Here is a 26636-nt window from a genome sequence, read left to right on the forward strand (position 1 = left end):
GCTGTGGTTCGGTGCCCCCTCTGCGTGCTGGCTGCTGTAATAGAGTACAGCATCCCGTTCAGGGTTCACAACCATTTTCTGAGGTATTATCCCCATTTTACAAGTGAGGAGCTAGACTCGGATAGGCCGAAGCTACTACATTGCTAAGGCCACCCCTTACCCCCGCCAGGCAAACGCTGCCTTTCCTCCACTGCTTCTAGAACGACGGATGGAAACGTGTGGAGGGAAATGAGACCAGAGTAACAGGTATTGACGCGTTCGGGAGAAGCAGGAAACGTCCCCAGTAATCTTCCCAACAGTCCCCCGAGGTTGGCAAGGCAGGTAGGTGAGGAGACTGAAGCTGGGAGCGCAAGATGAATTACCCGAGGTCACCAGCCTAAGAGGAAGGAGCCGGGCTGGGACGAGGACCCAGGTCTTCTGACTCTAGTGTTCTTTCTACTCTACCACAGGTGTAACGTGGAGAAGGTGCCCAGTAATTCTCAGTTGGAAATAGAAGGAAACAGGTCAGGATCTGTCTTGTATTCCCGGGTCTCTAAATACAGGTATCCCTTGGTCCACCAAACAGACTGATTTCCTAAAGACTCGGCCTTTGGAAGCCAATTTCTCCGGTGGCCTCCTGACCACCCCTCCTTGGAGTGGGAGGTGGAGGCACAGATATTCTCAAACACCTGTCGTGGCTTTTGAAGTTTTTGTGCTGTGTTGTAGTTTGGGCGTGTCCATCCTGTAACTGCACTCCTTACAAAGGCATCAGGAGCCGCCACTGAGCGGGACGGTCCCCCCAGCATCACTCAGCCATGGGTTTCTGTTGCTTTCCCCCACCACTTCCAGCGCAGCTTCTGTCTTACGTCCCACGGGCCTCTTAACTCCATGCTGTCTTGGTTTTGAAGCTTACTGAGAAGCACCTGGGGTGCCGCGTGCGCGTGCCTGCCCTGTCTGAGGTTGTGGAGTCAGTCACGTGTGTGGAGGGTCTGCGCACCAGGTGGGGTTCAAGGCGTGACTTCTGGGCTGACCTGTCCTGTGTGGTCTTAAGCATCCTCGGGCAGCTTGTTTAACCTTTGTGTGCCTCTGCTTCTGTCAGGTGGGAAGCAGAAGTGTTTTTTTCCTAGAGATTTTGCCACACTGAGATGATGATAGTTGAGGCGGAAAGAGGGATGTGCGTGGTTCGCCAGGGTTAGGAGTTGTTATTAGTATACTGAAAATAACATTTCTTTCCCCCTTTGGGTCAGCCTGTACTTTAAAAAAAATATCGAGCCAGTACTTTGCCATCCATATTCCACTTTTGTCAACTGACTCAATGACGTCCTTTATGGTACTTCTTTCCCCTCTGGTATAGGATCCAATCTAGGGCCAGGAGGCAAAAGAATTGAAGCTGTGTCCTGTATTTCAGAATACATACCATCACCAGTTGTGGCCTTCCCTTTTACATAGGGAGATTAAACGTGGGGTGATTTGTACCCATCCGTGTCTGTGCGGAGGTGAAACTGGTGGGCAAGATTGTCAGTTTTGGGTATTTCTTATTGTAAACAGTGAGCAATCCTGGAAGCCAGACACACGAACCATACTGTGTACTAAGAGGCATCGAGAATGGTGTTCTGTTTTTGCCATTACGAGAAAGAACTCAGTCTGGATTCGAATTTCGGAACTGAAACAAGAAACGCTTGACTTTGGGGGGCTTGAAATGATGAACTACCAGGGTAAATCTTTCCAGCTCAACCACGTAGGAAGGAGGCTTTATCGTCTCTAAAAGGCATGATGTGGTCTAAAAGGCATGATATAGGCTAAACGCCCAGCGCAGTGCACAAGGACAGGCCTAAGCTCCTTCACCCCATATCCCCTCTTGCATCAAAATAATCATGTGACCATGAAAAGTGGATTAATAACGTTAAAGGGTATTAAGAGCCCCCAGCGTCATGCCTCGGCTCTCTGAGGAGACGATGTGACCATAGGTAGTTAGGATCCAGATAAATCCTTCCACTGAAGACACATTTAAACTGCAATTTCCAGAGGCATAGAAGGGACTTGACGTTTGCCTCCTCAGGACTCTGCGGAGTCTGTCTGGTCCCGTACTGTCACATATGCTGCTTCTCCCCAGAAACCCAAGTTTAAGACATGTTGTTCAGAGCTTGCCTTATGATTAATTTTTAAACATTCTTTAAAAAAAATCCCTCCATGTGTTCAAAGGCACTGAGCATTTTCTATGTGTCAGTCTCTGTGTAAGTATTGAGAATGGGGGGCAGGGGGTGGGGAAATGAGTAAAATGGAACGCCTTAAAGCATAGTTGGAAAGAGTTATATAAAGGAATAACGCACATCTATGGTATAAATCAAGTGTACATGCCAGGTGGGAGGGTAGGAAGGGGGAAAGCAAAGTCAGTCGGTGGCTTGTGGGAGGAGTAGAAATCCCCCAAGCAGATGGGGGTGGGGGGGTGGGCGGAGGCAGCCAAGGTGCTGAGACCCATGTGTGTAGGCGGCCAGGGAGGAGGTATGGAAAAGCAGGACCCCTTCTAGAGACCACACGTCTCTCAGTATGACTGGGTCCTCAGGTGCAAGGGAAGAGGGGCATAGCATTGGACATGGCAATGGGGGTGAAGGCAAGAGAGCAAGTACTCAGAGAGAGGCATGATTGACAGGACTTAGGGCAGACCAGATGTGAGAGGTGGAGGAGAACTTTTTGAGGATAACTCCTGGTTCTGTGTCCTGAGTGGTAAGTGAAATTTACATTTACAGAAATATGGCTGAAAAGAAAGGTGGCACGTGGTACCCAGCCCTACATACTCCATCCCAGGAAATCTAAATTCCCTCCATGGCTATTAACAGCCCTTGGCGTCGTGATTATGTTGTTAGTATTGACTGTCCCTTCAGGACCGGCTAAGAAGCTGTTATAGTCAAAATTTAGTTTTAGCAACATCGGCACCAGACATTCGGCATTTCTTTAAGTGGGGGAGGGAGGCTGTGACCGGATGTCAGGCTCAAGCCCCTTTGCATTTAATTAGGTTACAGAGAAATTGCCATGAAATACAAGTGTGACCAAGTGGATACACTTAGAGAATCTTGGTTCTAGGTGAAGAGCCTTTCTTCATTTATTCTGTTTGGATACTTAGGGCTGAGCCACGGGGCTGGCAGTCTATCTTGTGTCCTAGCAGCGTGGGGAAGTCAGAACTTCAATTGATGTCCAGGGTGACGCTTCCCCGGAGTATGGTCCTCAAACTCTAGTCCTGGAGCTTCTTGGAGAATTCCCAGCGTGGTTAGAGGCTCTGGGAAGTTTTGTGTGAAGTAGCCTGCTGAACTTTGTCTAACCCAGCATTCCCCAAACTCATTTGACCAGTGAAGCCCCCTTTTCAGGGAACACTATTAATAATCCATTAAGCTCACGTTTCATGGAGCACACATTGGGAAATGCTGACTTAGAGCTCAGAAGCTGCGCTTAGTCCAGAGAGAATCAGCTCAGGGAAATGCGGATTCTAGAACTTTATCTTGTCCTTCTTAAAAGTATTGATACTTTCAGATGTGTCCTGGAATAAGCTGCTTTGACTCCTAGTGACTTGACACTTACTGGTGACGCTCAGCCAGTTGTACCCACGTACAGCAGGTGGGCAGCCCACAAATAAACGTGGTCCATCTGCTTTCTGAGGCACAGAAAGCCTCCCCGAGGCTTCCGGCATCAGCCTGGCCCAGGAGCCCAGGGTCTCTGCCTCTCCAAGCTTCAGGACAACCAGCATAAATGACCTCTCATTTACGAGAGGAGTCCCAGCTGGAAACAGCAAAACTGACTTTCTTACGGGGCTGATAAACTGTCTTCATAAGCACCCTCTGTCTTTTGAGTTAGAAACGGGTTGCTCTGAAAGAGGGCAGTTACTTGGGCATAAGTGTTCTTGTGTATTCATGGGAAAAACATCTGCCTTGTTCCTTTAGAGTCACACCTCATACGTCTTCCTGAAGAATTGCCGAAAACGGCCATTTTAGGAAAAAGCAGCACTCAGGGTGCCTGCTACGACACACACACCCCTTTGACAGAGTGACATTGGGGATCTGCAGCTCAGGTGGAGAGGCGTTTGATTTTGTTTGCCTGCAAAAGCTTTGTGATTTTGAGTTTGATCACAATTCAGCCAAAAGTTCCGAAGCCTTTTTTTTTTTTAACATTACGAAGTTAGAGACCCGGGGAAAGACCAAAGGACAGAACATTCAGTGGAAGGGAAGGTGTGTCCTTACCTTTTGAAAGGAAGGCATCCTCGGAGTCACTTCCGGGTCTCCAAGATGAGGTGACGAAAGCTGATGAAACGGCGTGACCGGTGTGTCTATCACATTGAGACGGGTGGGCAGTTAGGATCCTGTACCTCTACCTGCTATGATGAAGTGTCGAGTGAGAAAAAGAGGAGAAGAACCTAGGTGTCCCGAGTCAGTATTTCTAAAAAGTCAGGTGATAGATGATAAGGCTTCACAGTCGTCTCCTCAAAATGCTTGTCTAAATAAACAAGTAAATAAACAGTACTCTCTGAATCTCATGTCCAGGTGATCACCTCTGATTTGCAGTCATAAGTTCAATGAGAGAATTCTGAAGGAATAAATAGGGACTTCATACAGTAGATTCTGTTGGTTGTAATATAGTAAATTAAAAAATTGTGGAATTATTGTTCTATTATTCTCTTTATCTGGCCTTCTGTGGGAGAGTTCAGAGGTGCCAGTTGATGAACTATGCTGTTTATGGTGATGTAAATAAAGGTTGGTCATATGCCCCTCGGATGACATTTTTCTGGGAAAAATCAAATTAGATTTTTGACTTATAGCATGTTTTCAAAGAAGGTAACCCATAAAAGTGTTTGAGGCCTACTTTATTTATGGATGACAGCGTGGTTCCAAATTACATTAGATTGTAAACCTTCGTTTTGTTGAACAAGAGTACCTTATTATTAATGTTTATTTATGCTCTGGCATTTCTCCTCCTGGTCCTTAGTTCATGCCCTTTTAAAAACCTAGGTGAATGTGTATTGCATTTACAATTTGATGGCCTGTCATTTTTGGGGTTTTTTTCCCATTGAATGTCATAATGAGCATTTTTTGTGTTTTTTAAGGCACCTACTTTAAAAATACATAATTTTAGATTCTAGCCTTCCATTACTTGTTTTCTTCCCCGATTGTTTAACATTTTGGCTGCCTTAAATTATTTTAAGTAATGCTGTGATGGACATCTTTACATGTACATATAAAATATATATATATATATCTTTATCCATATTCCAGCCTAGAGTAGATTACCAACAGCAAAACCATACATCAGAGTGTGATTACCTTGAAGACTGTTGTTAAAGCCTTGCTGCTTTTCTTATTGAGCTGAGCAAGCCATTTAAGCCTCCTAACATGGGGGCATTTACCTTGCATAAACCTGATGTAACTTCATTTTGGTTGGTAATGCAGGCACATTAGATACCTAGTCCTTAACACAACCCTTGGGGTGATTTTTACAGCTATCCATCCCATATCAAAAGCAAGTCAATCCACATCCCATTCTGTTTTGCTGTTACCTCCTATATGCTTCAAGAAGTTGGGAAGTCGGATTTCCAAGCTTGTTAGGAGTCATCGGTATTGTCCGTCAATACTCAGTAAGACTCAGATGAGAGACCTCAATAGAGAAGGCAGAGTGCGGGTACTCTGACACCTATTCTGTGACTGGCTCAGGTTTCTGGGGGCTTTCTAGATATGCAGGGTGCCACTCAGGTCTAAGTGCATTTTGAAATGGTATTTTTTAAACCCTATAGGAATCTGACCCTGAAAAAAAGACATGTATTCACCTACTGCCCTCCAATGCTGACCCAATATTTATGGGTTTTTTTCCCAAAATGATTTCCTATGTTTGATTCCTTTAGGACTGTAATCATTTTCTGTAAAACGTTTCCAACTACAAATGGGTATTCTAAATCATGACGTCATTTCCTTAAGGAGGCAAGATAACCACATTTTTATATTCATTAACTAACATAAACAAAACCTATGTCAGCTTTAGTTAAGATCACTTTTCCAGGAGTATCCATTAGGAGTTCTTGTCAACAGATCAGCTTCGGTAGGTAAAAGGACAAATCATAAAGCAGCCAAAAAAAAAAAAAAGGACTCTCAACCGATATTATGAAAGGCATACTGGCCAGCATTTTAAAGGAATAGGTTTCTAAGCTACTATTACAGCCTTATGCACTCTTCCAGCTTTACCTAAACTGTAATCAAAGGTAGAGGTGATATTTATGTGAAATTTATAATGTCTGTAGTCATTATTTTAAAGTCACAATAGTATAGATGTGAAATTCTTGCCATTTGGTTTGTGGAGGTAATGGGAGAAAAATTGGTTCCCAGATGAAGCATAGCAAAGCAGATCTCGTGTGTGTGTGTGTGTGTGTGTGTGTGTGTGTGTGTGTGTGTGTGTGTGTGTGTGTGTGTGTGTGTGTGTGTGTAAGCTCTACATGCAGGGTTTGCAAACCACCATTAACATAGTGGCATGTAGGGCTTTTCCATCGCATACACCATGACAGCATAGCCAGGTGTCCCTTTGCCCTTTCCTCTCTGTGGAGAGGAAATGTGTTTGCCCACCAGCACCTGTAAACTCTATTAAGTGCAGTGAGTTTTCCTGTCTATTTGTACTTTAGGTTATTCTCCTCGCCCCCAACACCCTACGTCTTATCAGGGTCACGTTTCTCATTGTGATAGATCGTTGTATGAAATAGATCTGAAATCAGACCTTTTTGGAGGAGGGGGACAGGTATCACTTTTGTCATGGCAAACAGTACACTTTGAGATAACAATTTATACTTAGGCCTTAAATGTGTAAAATGACATAATGGAAAATACCTTGGGGGTAAGGATAAGCATTTCAACAGAAACGGAACACCTTTTGCAAACCGTTGTACAATTAGTCCATTGTTCTGTACTTAAAAAAAAAAAAACAAAAAAACTTCCTGGCAGTGAAAAACAAGTATTTGAAAAGGTATAATGAAAAAGCATTTGTGCAGCTTAAGTTTGAGAAAGAAATGCCAAGAATTCAAAACTCTGTCAGGCTGCTTCACTTCTTTTTTCTTATTTACCTTTTTTTTTTAACCTTTAATTTAGGGAAAAAATAAGTTACCGTAGCAACATTAGCAAGTGGTCCTGCTACCTCAGTGCATTCTGTAGGTTATATAAAAGCTGGATGTCTTCCAGGACCACCTGACTTTTCCTGCCCAGGGTCACCGTCAGAACTGTCCCCTCTGATAGAGATGGGGGAGGGGTTTTGACTGCATGTAAAGTGTTCCCACACTCCGTGGAGGAGAGAAAAAAACCCAGCATGCATAGAACTAAGTTCTGAGCAGCAAGGTACCAGGAGTTGTTTAATATTGAGGAACGTTGGTTTAATATTGAGGAAAACGTCTTCCATCTTTTTTTTGGAGGAAGGGTTCTTGATCCTGAATGGATGATGGAATATTTGAAGGGAGAAAAGGATAGAGAACGTTGGAGTGAGAGGTGGGTCAAGCCTGGAGACTTGGAATTTGTGATAAAGGGGGGATTGGCCGTGGGACCTGGGGGTACACAGGAGAGAGGCTATTCTGACCAGAAGAGTCAAGTCAGCAGTACAGTCAGGGTTTAGAGAGGAGGAATCAAGGAGGTCTTCGAAATCCAGACCGAGGTGTGTGAGTGGAGATGGTTCCAGTGGAACCACGAGAAGACTTCCTTACATGGCATCCAAGCCCTCCTTCAGCTCAGGCCCTTGGTTCTTAGCAGGGGGAATAAAGGAAGTGAGATGGGAATATTAAGCCACGTAACCTTTATTTTTAAAAGCGAATAAATTTATGTCATTTTACAGTATTGGCCCTGAGTCTCAGAACATTCAGCTCTCTCCTTTGTGAGCACAGATAACTGGGGACTTGTCTCCTTATAGGGTCTAGAATTTCTATGTCCTAAGAAGAGGACATCAGACCAAGATTGTCTCAGCCATTTTGCCCCTGTTGGAAAGAGCTCTATCACATTCTCAGTGCAAACTGCTTCTTTCTTATTTCACCAGTAGCACAGATGAAATTAAGAGTACGTCCATCCCAGGTGTACAAAGCAAAGATGTACTTGTAATCCGTCAATAGAAAAATGACACCATCTGTTGGTAATGCAGAAAATGACACTGAAGATGTCATTGAGGGTCAGCTGTTAAATCCCGAATCACAAAGAGGTCTGACTCTCTGTTGCTAGGGTATAAAGAATGCTAATTATAAAGAAGTCACTGATACAAATAGAAAAATGAATATCTATAAATTCCTCTTCTGGCCTTTCAGAGATTCATTTACAGACCGGTGAAATGTTTGTGTATTTAAGTCTCAGAATGGGAGAAAGAAAAACAGACCAGAGATTGTGGCCCTATGCTGAAGGTGATAGCAGATGAAACAGTTTTTGTCATATACTGTGTGGTATAATTTATGGCGGTACAAATGCATTTCTCAACCTGGAAGGGGTTGGGGCGGGTAGGGGTGGCGGAGGGTAAGAGAACACCTTGGTTCTTGCCATGATAATCTTAAAATCCAGTTTCCTATTAAACTGCAGTCTTCTTATGCCTCTTGTGTTGGCCCCTGGTTTTAGTATTCATGAGGCCCATATGTGCATTAAAAAATAAAATAAAACCCTGACCCAGCATCACAGAAAAACTCGCCCATCGCTTTGACAGGGTTTTCGGTTAATTTATGCAGCCCCTTTGCACTTCAGCATTTTCCCCACTGGTTGCTAGGCAACCACTTGAGTTACTGCGCATGCCTTTTTTATGATAAGTGTCATTATGATTATTTTTTAATTATATGACTGGGACTATAGATTAAAACAGCATATTGTCACTCATCCTCTGCCGCTGCTTCTAGCATTCTCACACACTCCTAGAATCACCTTCCAAAATTTACCTGATAGCGATTTATGGGGTTTTTTGTTTTGTTTTGTTTTTAATATTTCTGCCTTCACAAAGGAAGTAGAGATGGCATCATAAGGGAAAGGAGATTTTTGTGAAAAATGACTGTACTGTATCTCCCGAGCTGTTATTGATCTGGATAGGCTGAGTCAGATATTAGGGTCCTGAACCTAAATTATGAATATCTGGTTCCTTTGACCATGTCTGCTTCTAACATTAAGTGATGTTAAATGCTTACATTGCTTTATAGTCTGTTTCTCAAAGTTACAAAATGCTAAGCGTTCGTTGCTATTAAATGTGCTTTCAAGTAAAGCTACCGTGAATTTGCGGGGAGGGTATAGCACTGATCCCAGGAACAGGAGGCAGCCACACTTGCTAAATATGTTTGTTCTTTTCAGCACAAATGACTCCATACACACAAAATGAAGTTAGGCAAGATGAAGGGGTTCCACTGGCAAATAATCATAAAGGTTTGTGTAGTTCACAGTGTGGAAAAATGCCCTAAGAGGAGTAAGACTGAAAAGACAGTCCCTGGTACATACAAAAGCTTTTCATTTGAGTTTCCAGAGTATATTCTAACACATTATTTTCTGAATATAAAGTGGATTTGAAAACAAAGGGATATGGAAATAAAGTCAGTATTTTTTTTTTTTAACCAACTCAATTACTACTCATTTAGAAATGGAATTTTTGGTGGAATGGGACACTTTAAATATTTGTATCAAACTGAAGAGAGGTTCACTCCGAAAGAGAAATCCACAGTGGCCTTCCCATATGTATGACAGAAGTGGAGATCTACTGGTATTCTAATGTCATTTTGAAGTTAGCACTGGGGGCATTGATGTCCCATACAGTTGTAGGATTTTCTTTGATTTGAAGAGCCCCATGTTTATATGCATGGGATGTCATTTGCTTTTTTGACATTTTTCTGAAATAAAATACAAGTTTTTCTCTGTAGTGCATGATCTGTTATGTTTTTGTTCGTTTCTCCCCTGCCCCCCTACAGTTCAGGGCGACAGCTCAGTGAAGTCTTCATTCAGTTACCTTCAAGAAAAGAATTACCAGAATACTATGAATTAATTAGGAAACCGGTGGATTTCAAAAAAATAAAGGTAGATCTTTTGTTTACGAACTTTATTTTTTAAGTAAATAAAGTAGAAGTGTAAATTCATTGAAATGATTACAGTTAGGACTTGACAGTGGTAACCTATCTGACTGCCACTGCCACCCATGCAGGGCTTGGCACTAAAAAGGTCGGGATGTTCTTGTGCCTTTAAATGTATGTTATGAAATCAATATACTGAGAGCTCATGTTGATTATATTGCCTTTTTTTTTTTTTTTTTTTTTTTGCGGTATGCGGGCCTCTCACTGTTGTGGCCTCTCCCGTTGCGGAGCACAGGCTCCGGACGCGCAGGCTCAGAGGCCGTGGCTCACGGGCCTAGCCGCTCCGCGGCACGTGGGATCCTCCTGCATCGGGGCACGAACCCGCGTCCCCTGCATCGGCAGGCGGACTCCCAACCACTGCGCCACCAGAGAAGCCCTATATTGCATTTTATTTGAAAAGTTTCAGACTCCTTCCTGGATCCCATTGCTCTTCCTGGTTCCCATCGTATGCTCCTTACTCCCCCTTATAGGAAAGGAATACGCGTGGGAGGGTGGTCTCTGTTTATGACACCCCCTGGAATTGTGTAGTCTCACCTCCCTGGCAGGACTGTCTACCGGGAAGACAAATGGAAAATCAGGCTTTGTTAACCAAGTAACGATTGTTGTATTTTCCACCACCGCCCTCCCCAACTTTCCTCTGTTTTATCCAAAATTTGCATCAGGAAAGAATCCGTAATCATAAGTACCGAAGCCTGGGTGACCTGGAGAAAGACGTCATGCTGCTCTGTCACAATGCTCAGACGTTCAACTTGGAGGGATCCCAGGTGAGACATCTTTAACCTTAAACATGCTTTGTTCTTTTAAGTAAAATTTTTCATTTGCTACCGTCGCTATTATCCTGGCAGAAGAAAAGGAGAGATAAAAGCCTGTATTTCCATGCTACCTATGTAAGTCAGTTGAGGCTTTGGCATTTTCAAGTTAATGCCAGCTCCTTTGTACCATAGCTATGCTAGTTCCTACTTGTGCTTCCCTTAAAGGCTTGGCTTTTAATCAGAGGAGGAATTTAAGTTAATAAGTTAATGTAATGCTTAAAAGCTAGAGGTACAGTTTTTGCCTTTACAGAGATGGTGTATTTGGTTATACTTACCTTGGGTTTTCTGACTGTAAACTTTGCATCAGGAGCCGAAACTGGTGTTTTGTTTTAAAACAAAAAATATATAGAAAAAATAACCATCGCCTCTAATTGTTACAAAAATGCTTTTTATCAGGTCAATTGCAATTCTCTTTACTCCTCTTCTCTGTAGTTAGCAAGTGTAAGAGCAAGTGACACTATGAAAATAACTAAGTTGGCCGAGGACACTTTTCACTTTTTACACCTCCATTCCACTCACCTTTTGTAGGGACTCCCCTTTTCCTATCTATGCTCTCATACCCATGAGGCAGAAAGAACCAGAAGAGAGGTCAGTGTGTCTGCCAGCCAATGCATAGTCAAGCCTCTTTCCGGATCAGACTTGTTTTTATCTTCATGTCAATTCCAGTCACTAAATTGGAGAATGTGGGACTCCTCAGAATGTGCCTTGAACAGACCATACCTTTCCAGTTAATGGGAGTTAATAGAAGTATTATTTTGACCAAAACAATAAGTTGTGAAAGCAAGCCTTTTTCAAAGAAATTTAAGGTGAAAACTAGGACGCAGAGAGTAAGTATAAGCGTCAACAAGCAAGTCTTTTATGAATGACTGCTTACAGTTTGTGGATAGATTTGGGGGTTCTTTATAGGACTGTGGCAACATTGTGATACACACCCTGTCCCAGACAGCCTCCCTGTCTGTCGACACCCACTGCCTCACCCCTGAACTGGAGTGACAAATGGCCTCTTTACTGGCTTCCCTCCGAGGCCCTCCCGGATGCTGGCCGATCTTTCTGTAACCACCTTTTTATCCTGTCCCTCTACTGCCCACCAAGCTTCGAGCTTCCCCATGTACTGTTAAATTCTAGAATGAATTTAATCGCTGGAGTTTGCTTTCTAAAGTCATACACTAACTCTTTGGCCTCATTTCCTGCTGTTCCTCAACCTAAACAGTTCATGGTCCAGTAACGGTTCATGGTCCATAAACACCGGCTTCCCCAGATACACATGCAGTTGTAGGAAAGAATATGAATACAGAGAGAGCCTTGACATCGTCCCAGAATAGTAACATCGTCCCATGTCATAACCAGGAAGTTGGCAATGGCACCCTCCCGGATGCATCTTTTTTTTACTTTGGCTGCCCCACCTTTCTCCTTGCTCTCCTTTTCTATAAAGGCCGTCTCCTTTCTCATGATCCCTGGTGGGACCCTCCTCACCCTTAATATCCAGCTCAACTCTAGTGTCCCTGGCAAATTCTGTCCCAGTGGCCCCATCCCAGTGTGTCATCTTCACCATGTTTAAGTGTACAGCTCAGTAGTGGGAAGTATATTTTCATAATACTGCAGCAGATCTCCAGAACACTTTCATCTTGTACAACTAAAACTCTGTAATCATTCTGCCAGACACCATTCTACGTTCTATTTCTACGAATTGGACTCCTCTAGATAGCTCACATAAGCCAATCACTCAGTGTTTGTCTTTTTGTGAATGGCTTATTTCATCTAGCATCATGTCCTCAAAAGTTCATCCATGCTGTGTAGGCTGCGACAGGATTTCTTTCCTTTTTAAGGCTGAATAATACTCCACGGTTTGGGTAGACCTCGTTTTGTTTGTTCATCCCTCTATTGATGGACATTGGGTGTGCTCTTGGCTACTGTGAATAGTGCTGCTGTAAACATGGGTGTGCATGTATCTCTTCAAGACCCTGCTTTCAGTTCCTTTGGGTATATGTCTAGAATTGGCATTGCTGGATCATATGGTACTTCTGTGTTTAGTGTTTTGAGAAAACGGACCATTTTTGAACTTTATCTCTCTCTCAGCAGTTACACAGGGCTATGCTCAGATAGGGGCGTACACTAGCGAGAAAGCACTGATTGCAATAAGTATTGGCTGGTACTGATAAACCCAGTGACAAATAATAGCCTCCATTTTGTTAGGAGAATTGCATTTTTAAAAAAAGGTTGCTTTACCACAGTGTTTGATGAAACAACCTAAATAAGAAATAGTTTTTTTAAATATCGGTCTTGCTGTCAAAAATGAGAGGGCATCGTATTGAAGCCCTCCCTTCCCTCCCAAGCATGCGCACGCACACACACACACACACACACACACACTCTGAAATTATTTCAACTGCATGTGGACTTTTCCTGTAAGACTATGTCTGTAGATTTGAGTTTGGTGTTTTCCTGCAGGCATAGACAATAACGTTGATGTTTCTACTAAAATTCACGTAAAGTAATGCTGGTGTGTGGCACAGGGAAGAAAAGAGCATGCTGCGATGGTGAGTCTCGGGCCCTCAGCTTGAGGTTTTTAACAGGTGCCACTTTGACCCTTCAGATCTACGAAGACTCCATCGTCTTACAGTCGGTGTTCAAGAGTGCTCGGCAGAAAATTGCCAAAGAAGAAGAGAGTGAGGACGAGAGCAACGAAGAGGAGGACGAGGAAGAGGAAGACGAGTCAGAGTCAGAGGGTGAGTCCGTGTGGTTCCTCCACTGGTTTGGCCCTGGCCACCTGCATCGCTGTTTCCACAGATGCCAACAGAGCAGAGTCAGGCACATCTGGACTCCAGGTCTTATTGTCTCTCGTGTCCTAGCTGGGCAACCCCAGGCCGTATACTTAACCCTGCTTGAGCCCAGTCTCCTCCTCTGTGAAACTGAGGTACTAAATGTGCCCCCAGTCATGCGAAGAGCTTAGCACATGGCCAGGCTCACAGCAAACACGGAATGTTGCCTTTGGAAATCAGTGTAATATACATTTTCTACCAGCATGGCTGTTGATACCACCTATCTGTTAACCTAGCACAGTGGTTCTCTAACCTGGGTGATTGCTGGCGTCCCCCCCTGCGTTTCTGATTCAGTAGCCTGCGGAAGGGTCTGAGAGTCGGCCTTTCTAACAGGTTCACAGGGGACGCTGATGTGACTGGACCCAGGACCACACTTTGAGAATCAATGGCTTTAGAAGATAATTGTCAAACTGTGGTCCATTTTGTCCATCATGGATCCCATACTGATCCTGTCTTTATCTTGATATTTTATTCATTATGGCTCTGTTTGGCATGAGTTTTGAGGTTTTTTGTTTTGTTTTTTTGAGTTTTGGTGCCCTCTTAAACTTTGCACCCAAGGCAAGTATCATATTTCAAAGGTTACGGCTGCCTTGAAAAGTCTAAAATTTCTTCTTACCTAATTAAGTTTTCACCCCATACCTCCTCGCAAAGTAATAAATCCTAGTAGTTTGTAGTCTTCTATGTAAAACAGTTTAGATATGCTTTACCATTTTTTATTAGATTTGTTTCTAATTACATACTTAGTACAGACAGCTTAGAAGATATTTTTAAGAAAGGAAAATTTGTATAATTCCATCACCCAATATACATTTAACTCCAGATTTGTATAATTCCATCACCCAATATACATTTAACTCCAGTTGCCTTCCAGTCTTTTTATATACATAAATATTTTGTTTATAAAAGTATAGCACACTGTTTTGTAGCATGGTTTTTCTATTACAGATATTTTTCCATAGCAATGAGTGTTTTTATACAGCAAGACATATATTAACATCCATTAATGAGTGTACCAAAACATAGTAATCTCAATCCAAATAACGCTCTCCTGAAAATTCTAACCCAGAAACCACTGCACACACTGTAAAAACATCTGACGCATACCTATTGCTGCACAGACTGGAGTTGGTATCTTGGTCAGCGGTGTACGTACGTGTCTGTTTCCCCATACCCTCATGTGTTCTCAGTATTATTCTTTCTCGTGATTCTGCCTTTTAAGTATTAATTTAACCTTTTTCAGTTTCATATGGTTACTCCCTAGTTTTAATATCGTAGCATTTGATGTTTTAGTCTACAAAAGCATATCTTAGCTAAACGTTTCCTCGTTTTAGAGCGAGATTTCTAATCTGTTTTCAAATAGCTACCTTCTTATCCCAGCTATCGGTTGAGATACGTTTGCTCTAATCTCTCCGGAGACTTGTTATGTTAACTTTCCATGGCCTCTCTAACAAATTACCACAAACTTAGTGCCTCAATACAACTTACATTTATTATCTCACAGCCCTGTAGGTCACGGGTTTGCTGTGGGTCTCTCTGGGCCAAAACCAAGGTGTCACCAGCCTGCCTTCCTTTGTCGGGGCTCCAGGGGAGAGTCCACTTCCTTGTGTCTCTTTCTCATGTTGCATCTCATTGACCCTCTCTTCGGCCTCCTCTTCATCCACATTTTTTTTGCTGTTGTTGAGGTATAATTGACATATAATAATAGGTTCAGATATATAGCATAATGATACAATATATGTCTATATTGGGAAATGATCACACCTAAATCTAGTTAACATCCATCACCACACATAGTCAGAAAAAATTTTTTTCCTGTGACGGGAACTTTGAGGATCTACTCTCTTGGCAACTTTCAAATATGCACTACAGCGTTATTAATTATACTCACCATGCTGTACCTTAAACCCCACGACTTATTTATTTTATAACTGGATATTTATACCTTTGGATTCCCTGCACCCATTTCCCACCCCACCTCCGGCAGCCACCCTATCTGTTCTCTGTATCTGTGAGTTCAGTTGTTTTCTTTTTTTTTAATTTCACATATAAGTGAGCATACAGATCATACAGAATCTGTCTTTCACTGACTTATTTCACTTAGCATAAAAGTCCATCCATGGTCCATCCATGTTGTCGCAAATGTCCTTTTTTTAATTTTTAAAAATGTTTATTTTGTATTGGAGTATAGTCGATGTACAATGTTGTGTTCGTTTCATGCGTAAAGTGAAGTGATTCAGTTATACGTGTATCCATTCTTTTACAGATTCTTTTCCCATATAGGTTATTACAGAATACTGAGTAGAGCTTCCTGTGCTGTACAGTAGGTCCTTGTTGATTATTTTATATACAGTAGTGTGTATGTGTTAATCCCAAACTCCTAATTTCCCACCCACTGCCCCCACCACCCCGGCCACTTTTCTTCTTTAGTGTCTGTAAGTTTGTCTTCTAAGTCTGTGGGTCTGTTTCTGTTTTGTAAATAAGTTCATTTGTATCGCTTTTTTAGATTCCACCTATAAGCGACATCATATTTGTCTTTGTCTGACTGACTTCACTTAGTATGATAATCTCTAGGTCCATCCATGTCACTGCAGATGGCATTATTCTGTTCTTTTTATGGCTGAGTAATATTCCATTGTGTATATGTACCCCATCTTCTTTATCCATTCCTCTGTGGATGGACATTTAGGTTGCTTCCGTGTCCTGGCTACTGTACATAGTGCTGCAGTGAACATCGGGGTGCATGTGTATTTTCATATAATTATGTTTTTCTCCAGATATGTGCCCAGGAGTGGGATTGCTGGATCATACAGCATGTATATGTCAATCCCAGGCTCCCAGTTTATCCCTCCACCCGCTTTCCCCCCCGGTAACCATAAGTTTGTTTTCTACATCTGTGACTCTATTTCTGTTTTGTAAATAAGTTCATATGTACCATTTTACTGAGATGATCATTATAAGTTTTAGCCTTCATTCTGTTAATGTGTTGTATCATATTGATTGATATATTGATGTTGAACCAACTTGCATCCCTGGAAGAAATCCCACTTAATTATGGTATATGATTCTTTTAATGTATTGTTGAATTCAGTTTGGTAATATTTTTGGGGGGATTTTTGCATCTACGTTCATCAGGGATATTGGCCTATAATTTTCTTTGCTTGCAGCCTTCTTGTCTGGTTTTGGTACCAGCATAACGCTAGCCTCTTAAAATGAGTTTGGAAGTGTCCCCTCCTCTTCCATTTTTTGTTTGTTTTTGGTTTTGGGTTTTTTTTGGCAAAAATTGGAAAAGGATAGGTATTCATTCTAATTCTTCTTTAAATGTTTGGCAGAATTCACCAGTGATGCCATCTGGTCTTGGACTTTTGTTTAACAGGAGGTTTTTGACTGTGGCCTCAACTTCCTTACTAGTAATTGGTCTTTTTCTGTTTTCTTTGTGAGGCAGTCCTGGTAGGTTGTCTGGTTCTACAAATGTACCTGTTTTTTTCTAGGTTGTATGATTTGTTGGCACATAATCGTTCATAGTAGTCTCTCGTGATTCTTTGCATTTCTCTGATAACAGTTGTAACATCCCCTCTATCATTAGTGATTTTGAGTCCTCTCTCTTTTCTTTTTGGTGAGTGTAGCTATGATTTGTAGCTAAAGATTTGTTCATGTTTTTTAATCTTTTTAAAGAACCGGCCCTTAGTTTCATTGATCTTTTCTATTGTCTTTTTACTCTCTCTTTTGTTGTTGTTGTTGCTTGTTTGTTTCCAGTTTGATCTTTGCTGTTTCCTTCCATCTACTAAGTTTGGACTTCATTTGTTCTTCTTTTTGTAGTTCCTTGAAGTATAACGTTAGGGTGTTTTATTTGAGATTTTTGTTTCTTGATGTAGGCATTTATCACTGAACTTCCCTTCTAGGGTTACTTTTCTGCATCCTGTAAATTTTGGCGTGTTTGATTTCCATTTTCATTTGTCTGAAGGTATCTTTTAATTTACTCTTTTGGTTTCCTTGTTGAGCCATTGGTGGTTCAGTAGAACGTTGTTTAATCTCCACATACGTGAATTTTCCAGTTTTCCTCCTGTAATTGATTAGTTTCATGTCATTATGGTTGAGAAGGCTTATTGATATTTCAATCTGCTTAAATTTATTAAGGCATCACATGCCTCACATGGTTTTGAGGCATCACATATGATCTATCCTGGAGAATGTTTCATGTGCACTTGAGAAGTATGTGTATTCTGTTGCTTTTGAATGGAACGTTCCATATATAACTGTGAAGTTCCTCTGGTCTAGTGTGTCATTTAAGGCCAGTGTTTTCATATTGATTGTCTGTCTAGATGATCTGTCCATGATTGTCTGTCTAGATGATCTGTCCATTAATGAAAGAAAGGTATTAAGGTCTCTAATATTATTGTATTGCCGTCTATTTCTCCCTCTATGTCTGTTAATAAATGTTATCTCCTCTTTTTGTATTGACCCTTTGCTATTTCTCTTATTACAGTCTTTAAAGTCTCTTTTGTCTGATGCAAGTATAGCTGCCTCAGCTTTCTTTTGGTTTCCGTTTGCATGGACTGCCTTTTTCCATCTGCTCGCTTGCAGTGTGTGTGTCTTTAAAGCTGAAGTGAGTCTCTTGTAGGCAGCCTATAGATAGGTCTTGTTTTTTTTTGTTTGTTTGTTTTTTTGCAGTACGTGGGCCTCTCACTGCTGTGGCCTTTCCCGTTGCGGAGCACAGGCTTCGGACGCACAGGCCCAGTGGCCACGGCTTGTGGGCCCAGCTGCTCCGCAGCATGTGGGATCTCCCCAGACCAGGGCACGAATCCATGTCCCCTGCATCAGCAGGCGGACTCTCAACCACTGCGCCACCAGGGAAGCCCTATTTTGACTGTCTTGTGCCACTCACTTCTGGACTGCAAAGTCTCTGCTTAAAAATCTACCCATAGTCTTCTGGGGGAGGGGGGGGGTTGCCCTTATATGTAACAAGTTGTTTGTTTTTCTTTTGCTGCTTTTACAGTTCTCTTCTTGTGTTTAAGTTTTGACGTTTTAATTGTAGTACGTCTAAGTGTGGGTCTCTTTGGGTCCCTCTTATTTGGGACTCTTCCTGGATCTGGATGTATTTCCTTCTGCAGATGAGGGAAGTTTTCAGCCATTATTTCTTCAAATAAGTCTTATGCCCCTTTCTCTCTCTTTCTGGGAGCCCTACAGTGTGAACATTGGTCCACTTTATGTTGTCCCATAAGTCATCTTCCCTCCGTTTCATTCTTTTCTTTTTGCTGCTCTGATTGGATGTTTCACTGCCCTGTCTTTGAGTTTACTGATCTGTCTTCTGCTTCATCTTGTCTGTTGTTGAACCCCTCTAGTGTACTTTTCAGTTCAATTATCATATTCTTCAGCTCTGACTTCTGTTTGGTACTTGCTTATAAAGTTGGCCATTGAACAACACAGGTGTGAACTGCATGGGTCCACGTGGAGGCAGAATGTTCGTTTTTCAATAAATACATACAGCAGTACTATACAATCTGCAGCTGGTTGGATCTGTGGATGCAGAAGCCCAGATACGGAGGGCCAACTGTAAAGTTATACACAGATTTTTGACTGCACAGAGGTTTGGCGCCCCTAACCCCCATGTTGTTCAAGGGTTGTGTTTTCTCTTTGAAGTTCTCAGTTTTCATTCATTCTTCTCCCAAGTTCAGTGAGCATCTTTATGACCATTATTTTTAATTCTGTCAATCAGCTAAGCCATTCATCTTTGTTTCATGAAAGACTTTTTTTCCTGAGGTTTTATCTTGTTCTTTCATTTGGAACATATTCCTCTCTCTATTTTTCTTGACTCTCTCATTTGATAAAACAGCCATCTCTCCCAGTCTTGAAGGAGCGGCCTCACGTAGGAGACAAAAACTTTATCCTTCAACCTACACCCTGACTCTTCCTTGTCTCTCACACCTTTGTGATTGTCCAAGCAGCCTACATGTAGTGGCTCCCAAGAGTGGAGGGTGTGCCAAGACCTGTCAGTCAGTGTCTTAGAAGGGAGGATCTCAACACCTAGCTTCAGGCTGATTGGAAGCCAGACCCTCAGGCAGCAGCTTTTTAAAGTTTGCAAATATACAGTCCAGTGGGACCACAGGCCTAAGTCCCACTGACCACCAGAAGCAGGCAATCTGAAGGTATCCCCTGGACAGCACTCGCAAAAACCAGGGCACCGGGCATGTGTGAAAGCTCCCCTCCAAGAGACACTAGTGCTCTGGAGTGTGGCAGAGGGAGAGTGCAAAGATAGCATCCCCCCCTCTGCCAAGTTCTCTGGAAGGGGATGATGGTCAGCCCTTAGATATGGGTTAACTTAGATGCTCGTCCCTAGGCTGATGCTTTAAGATAAGCAAATAAGCCTCTTTTATGTGAAGTCTGGGTGCCTCTCCATCAGCTGACTTTGAGCTGGGTCCTGGGGCAGGTGAGTCTGAGCATGAGACTTTTACGAGCCATTTCTGAACTGGCTGTAGCCCTGTGGGTCTTGTGGACACAAGCCCTGTTGGTTTTCAATGCTAGATGTTTTGGGGGCATCCCTCAGGTGCAAGACTTAAAAGTTGGGATGCCTGATGTGGGGTTCAAAGCTTCACCCCTCCTAGAGAAGCTTCAGGTTTTCAGTTCCTTTCCAGTTGTGGGTCACTGCACCAAGGATGGCATTTATCATGAGATCATGTATCAGCCTCTCTGCCTTTCTTACTTGCTTCAGTGTGGGTTTCTCCACATTTGTCCAATGTGTAGGTGTCACTGAGCTAGTTTTTAGGTCTTTTTCAGAGAAGGTTGTTCCATACATACCTTAGATTCGGTGTGTCCGTGGGAAGAGGTAAGTTCAGGGTCTTCTTGTGTCACCTTCTTAAATCAGAACCTCATCTTCTTCCACTTTGAAGGACCCGTGTGATTGAGATTGGGCCTAGCCTACCTGGTTAATCTAGGGTAATCTCCCCATCTCAAGGTCAGTGGAATCCCTTTTGCCACGCAAAGTAACATATTCACAAGTTCTGGGAATTAGGACATGGACGTCTCTGGGCGCCATCACTATTCTGCCTGCCACCCTGGTTAACTGGAACTTGTCGTAGGTCTGTGTAGTGGTGTCATAAAGCCTTAGGATGCTGTTTAAAGGGCCCATCTGATGGTCCAGTTTATTAGCCTAGCTGCCCATGGCAGCCTTTCAGGTGGGTTTTTTCGAGGGGCATGTCCACTGACTCACAAAGCCTGGTAGCTTTTGAGTGTCCCACACTCCAGTGAGTATTTAGATTATGTTCTCGAGGATGTATTTTCTTACCTTTACTGACAGTCTTCTGCCCTTTCACACCGCCCATGGATTTCCTGTACTCCCGTGTCAGGACGAGCCACACCTGTGTAGATAAAGATATTTCACTTTTTCTTTCCAAATTACTTTTTACATTTTTAAAGGTTTTCACAGCTTCGTGCATTTCCATTCATCGGTAGACTTTTGCATCCCCAGTCTTTTCGTCAAGTCCCCACCTTATAGCTTATTAAGCAGTAGACATTTGGGTGTGATATACGGAAGCCTGGGCTAGGAATACTGTTTTGAGCACTAGGTTTGCCAGCCTTTTGCCAGCCCTGTTTGGGATGGGGGAAGGGCATTTGCTGCCCCTGCACTTCAGTTCAGAACATCTCTGCTCTCATCTTTTTTGTTAGCCTGTACTTCCATGGAAGACTTCACTTCTGGAAACGTTTTATGGGTCCTTCCCCTTCACAGAAGAAGTCTGGAAATTTCTCATCGCTAAGATTCTTTCTGGAGTTGATTCTCTCCATGACAACATCTATTTCTAGGTTCCTTGAGACCCACCAAACATAATATTCAAACAAAACTGGTTTGAATGAGAGACTTGCATTGTCAGTCACTTCATCATCCATCCCTAAAAATGCTGTTCTGTGGACACCTGTCCCAGAACAATGCCAGGGAACAGATTTTCTGTGAACCTTGGGATGTGCACCTCTAACTATGGTATAACACTTGGACTTCTTTCTTCCATGTGTTTTTATTTCTATCCTCAGAATAGCCCTGTGAGAGTGGAAGGGGATGCCATCTTTCTGTATGTGTATATGCTTGAATTCTTTATATCTCTCTATACAGAAATTTATGGAATTTTATGTCATCTATCAATAGAGAATCATACACAGGAATGTGTATATTTTCAAATATTGAGGTATACTTCTTTTTCTGGAAATAATCACCAGAAAGAGACCAGTAGGGTGAGAGACTAGAGATAGGGAAAGAAACCTTTCAAATTCATTTGTTTTGTTTTTACTTTCCATTTTGTACCTTTCTGTACTGTTAAAAATATTCACCTATGAATTTTCTTTTTAAGTCAACTGAAGTTATTTACACAGTAAAAATCATTGGCTTTTTTTTAAACCTTTTACACTTATGTATACTTTTTAATGTCAAAGTTCTGTTTTAAAAAATGCCCATTCCTCTGTTGATGGACATTTACGTTGCTTCTGTATCCTGGCTATTGTAAATAGTGCTGCAGTGAACATTGGGGTGCATGTGTCTTTTGGAATTATGGTTTTCTCTGGGTATATGCCCAGCAGTGGGATTGCTGGGTCATATGGTAGTTCTATTTTTAGTTTCTGAAGGAACCTCCATACTGTTCTGCATAGTGGCTGTATCAATTTACATTCCCACCAACAGTGCAAGAGGGTTCCCTTTTCTCCACACGCTCTCCAGCATTTATTGTTTGTAGATTTTTTCAATGATGGCCATTCAATGGAATATTACTCAGCCATAGAAAGGAATGAAATTGAGTCATTTGCAGAGATGTGGATGGACCTAGAGACTGTCATACAGAGTGAAGTAAGTCAGAAAGAGAAAAACAAATATCGTATATTAACACATATATATGGAATCTAGAAAAATGGTATAGATGAGCTTTTTGCAAAACAGGAATAGAGACACAGACGTAGAGAACAAACGTATGGACACCAAGGGGAGGAAGGGGGGGCTGGGATGACCTGGGAGATTGGGATCGATATATATACACTATTGATACTATGTATAAAGTATATAACTAAAGAGAACCTACTGTATAGCTCAGGGAACTCTACTCTGTGCTCTGTGGTGACCTAAATGGGAAGGAAATCCAAAAAAGAGGGGATGTATGTATACGTATAGCTGATTCACTTTGCTGTACAGTAGAATCTAACAACACTGTAAAGCAACTGTACTCCAATAAAAATTCATTATAAGAAAATATTTTTGTAATGAAAAATTTAAAATGCCCACACCCCTCCACACAGTAGGTAAGGCCACCCTCGCTGTCCTGGTTAGGAAGATCCCTGTTCATCCATTAGGAGACCTGGAAAGGACCCAGCCCAGCTTCCCTCTGGGACCTCATTCCTTCTTGTTGCCCATTTAGGGTGACTGTGTAACTTATCATGCAAACTTAGGCATGTTTGCAAGTGAAAGGGGTGCTAACTATAACTAGGGAGGGCAATGGAGAACAGGCCTGAATCAGTCTGAGAATGTTCAGGGCACTCGGGGTTGTTGGGTTTGTCATCTGCAGGTAGGCGATCATTTTCCTACCCGTAAAAAGATTACCGTATGCTAACACATATATATGGAATTTAAGAAAAAAAAAATGTCATGAAGAACCTAGGGGTAAGACAGGAATAAAGACACAAACCTACTACAGAACGGACTTGAGGATATGGGGAGGGGCAAGGGTGAGCTGTGACAAAGCGGGAGAGTGGCATGGACATATATACACTACCAAACGTAAAATAGATAGCTAGTGGGAAGCAGCCGCATAGCACAGGGAGATCAGCTCGGTGCTTTGTGACCACCTAGAGGGGTGGGATAGGGAGGGTGGGAGACGCAAGAGGGAAGAGAAATGGGAACATATGTATATGGATAACTGATTCACTTTGTTATAAAGCAGAAACTAACACACCATTGTAAAGCAATTATACTCCAATAAACATGTAAAAAAAAAAAAAAAGATTTCCCTGTGATTGATTCCTCATTGCTGTGTGTTTTGGTTTTGTTGTAGCAAAATCTGTTAAGGTGAAAATCAAGCTCAATAAAAAAGATGACAAAGGCCGGGACAAAGGAAAAGGCAAGAAAAGGCCAAATCGAGGAAAAGCCAAACCTGTGGTGAGCGATTTTGACAGCGATGAAGAGCCGGATGGAAATGTAAGTGCGGCTGCCTTGCCTGAGGTCCGGACACTCTCCCCACATCTGTCTCCCTCTCGTACTCCCAGGCCCCTGCCAACCTCTATGCTTCATTACCCAGAAATGAAAATGTAAAGATTTGGTGTTGAGGGATGTGAACTGAGCTGCGTGATTGAAAACAAAGAATTTGGGGTTTTGTTTATTGCCTTTTGAATAGTCTTCAAAAGTGAAAAACTTACTAAATCAAGTTTCCTTTTCCCCTTTCATATCTTCCCAGTGCCTACTTACAAAGAGAGATTCTCCACGGCTCGTTAATATTTTATATCCATAACACCCAGCATAGTGCCTAGGATACAGCAGTATATAGAGGAAATAATGATTCCGTGGAAGACTGACACTAAGTGGGATGATAGAGTTACTTTGGGGTTTGAGTTGCTATTTCAGGTGCTGTGCGGAAAACCCAGATGCCTCTTTAAGTACCTAGAGGTGTTATTTTTAATATTTGAAAAATTCAGGGAGCCCTGATGGAGCCAGGCCCTGACATAAGGACCTTTCCAGGTGGCACCATATTCGGTGCTTATTAATATTAGCATCCTAAGACAGGTGTCACTCTCAACATATTACAGAACTCAGTGCTTAGGTTATGTGTGTTTTGCTGCAGGGCATGGAAGTAAACAGCAGAGGCTGAATTCAGACCCAGAGAGCATTAACTCAGTCCGGTGCACTGTCCCTGACTCTGTGGTCCACAAGGTAGCAGTGCCTGACACAAGCTTCTAATCCAGTGCCTTTTAAAGGGCCCGCTATTTCTTTCACTTTCAAGAGGACCTCAGGTTCCCTACCCCACACCCCCTTCTTTTTTCTTTCTGGAAGGTTAATTTTCCATGTTAGCGCCTATGCTAGTTTGATTTTCCTTCAACGTGCCGCTATCTGGGTCTGTTGAAAAGGTTCAGCATTCTTATCCCACCCCACCCAGCCTTTGACCCTCGACACAAGCATCTTCAAATACATTTAAAATCCTATGTTTTCTTTAAGTAGACAGCAAATGCATGGAATTTTTTTCTCCCGTGAATGTTCTAAAAACGTAGTGCTAAAATTAGAACTCAATAGCCATGAACTTTCCACGCCCAAGTGCAACAGAGCAAAACACTGGCATAGACAGCGGGCATTGCTGTGGGATTTCCAAGCGGGAGCTCCCCTGTTCCGCATAGAGGCTGTCGATGCCTCTTTACTGGGAGGGTCAACTGTTTCCAAAATGTCATGTCTTTGCTACATTGCCTCTTGATGGCTTATTGTCTTTCTTATTTTTACTTTTAGGAACAGTCAGAAGCTAGTGGGACTGATGATGAGTGATCAGTATGGACATTTTTTTCTTGGTAGAACTGAACTCCTTCTCCCCTCTCTCGTCTCCACTCAGTGAGTTCATTTGTCACATGGGCACTGGGTTGTTTCTATATCATTATCATCTATAAGCTAGCTTTAGGATAGTGCCAGACAAACATATGATATCATGGTGTAAAGAAACACACACTCATACACAAATCTTTGTAACATATTGTGACCAAATGGGCCTCAAAGATTAAAACAAACAAAAAAGCTTTTGATGGAAAATATGTGGGTGGATAGTATATTTCTATGGGTGGGTCTTGGTAACGGTTTGATTGTGCCTGGTTTTATCACCTGTTCAGATGAGAAGATTTTTGTCTTTTTGTAGCACTGATAACCAGGAGAAGCCATTAAAAGCCACTGGTTATTTTATTTTTCATCAGGCAATTTTCAAGGTTTTTATTTGTTCGGTATTTTTTTTTTTTACACTGTGGTACATATAAGCAACTTTAATAGGCGATAAATGTACAGTAGTTAGACTTCACCTACATAGACATTTTTCCATTTTATGCTCTATGATCTGAAAAAACGCTTTTTGAATTGTATAAGATTTATGTCTACTGTAAACATTGCTTAATTTTTTGCTCTTGATTTAAAAGAAAAGTTTTGTTGAAATCGCTATTGAATATTGCAATCTATATAGTGTAATGGATGGCTTCCTTTGTCAACCTGATCTCCTGTGTTACCCATGTGTATTGTCTCCTTCTCCCTCAAGTGTACTTAATCTTTGCTTTCTTTGCACAATGTCTTTGGTTGCAAGTCATAAGCCTGAGGCAAATAAAATTCCAGTAATTTCCAAGAACGTGGTGTTGGTGCTTTCCTAATAAAGAGATAACAGCTGAGCTCAACAAACACTGCCTCTGGTTTTTGAGTTCTAAGGGACCGAAACCCTGGTGCCTGAGTCACCGTCTCCTGCAGAGAGCGGGGCAAGCTCTTGCCGCAGCGCACGTGGTAGGAAAAAAAGTTAAGAAGACTGAGAGAGAGAATCCCCTGGGATGAACCAGGTGTGTCGCAAGGGAGAGGAGTCTATTGCTTTTGTGACTTTTAAACTTACACAACAAGAGAGAGGCTGCCATGGACCGAGTCACACTAAGCCCCTGCTCAACCTTTTCTAGTGGCTTAAATTCTATTTACTTGCCAGAAAAATCTACAGGTATATAACCTCAGAGATACTGCAGGGTCAGTTCTAGCCCAGCAAAGTGCATGTCACAACGGAGTGAGTCACACGAGTCTTTTGGCTTCTCGGCGCATGTCAGGTTGTTCGGTTTGCACTCTACTGTAGTCTATTAAGTGTGTGCAATATAGCATGATGTCTGAAAAAACAATGTACACACCTTCATTAAAATCTGCCTCGTCACCGAAAAGGCTGACCATCGTCTGTGAGTCATGGTAGTAATATCAAAGATCACCCAAACAAATGTAAT

The 26636-nt window shown here is 42.2% G+C and overlaps 1 protein-coding gene across 6 annotated transcripts in view; it reads left to right on the forward strand.

Annotated features, from left to right (window-relative positions):
- The window catches only part of SMARCA2 (SWI/SNF related BAF chromatin remodeling complex subunit ATPase 2), a gene marked incomplete at its 3' end in the record, with an annotated part of 172636 nt that extends 146597 nt beyond the window's left edge, over nucleotides 1-26039 (forward strand). For 4 of the 6 annotated variants that reach the window (XM_082656485.1, XM_082656488.1, XM_082656487.1 and 1 more), the window contains exons 29-32: nucleotides 9902-10007; nucleotides 10723-10824; nucleotides 13466-13598; nucleotides 23708-23964. In XM_082656485.1, the coding sequence (XP_082512611.1) occupies nucleotides 9902-10007; nucleotides 10723-10824; nucleotides 13466-13598; nucleotides 23708-23964 (598 nt within the window). Of the gene's footprint in view, nucleotides 1-449; nucleotides 504-9901; nucleotides 10008-10722; nucleotides 10825-13465; nucleotides 13599-23707; nucleotides 23965-25143 lie in introns of those variants that run through there. The other 2 variants (XM_082656490.1, XM_082656489.1) reach the window with 2 other exon arrangements.
- Between the last annotated feature and the right edge of the window lie 597 nt (nucleotides 26040-26636).

This window comes from Grampus griseus (genome assembly GCF_964374135.1).
Source record: "Grampus griseus genome assembly, chromosome: 6".
NCBI classification, from domain to species: Eukaryota; Metazoa; Chordata; class Mammalia; order Artiodactyla; family Delphinidae; genus Grampus; species Grampus griseus.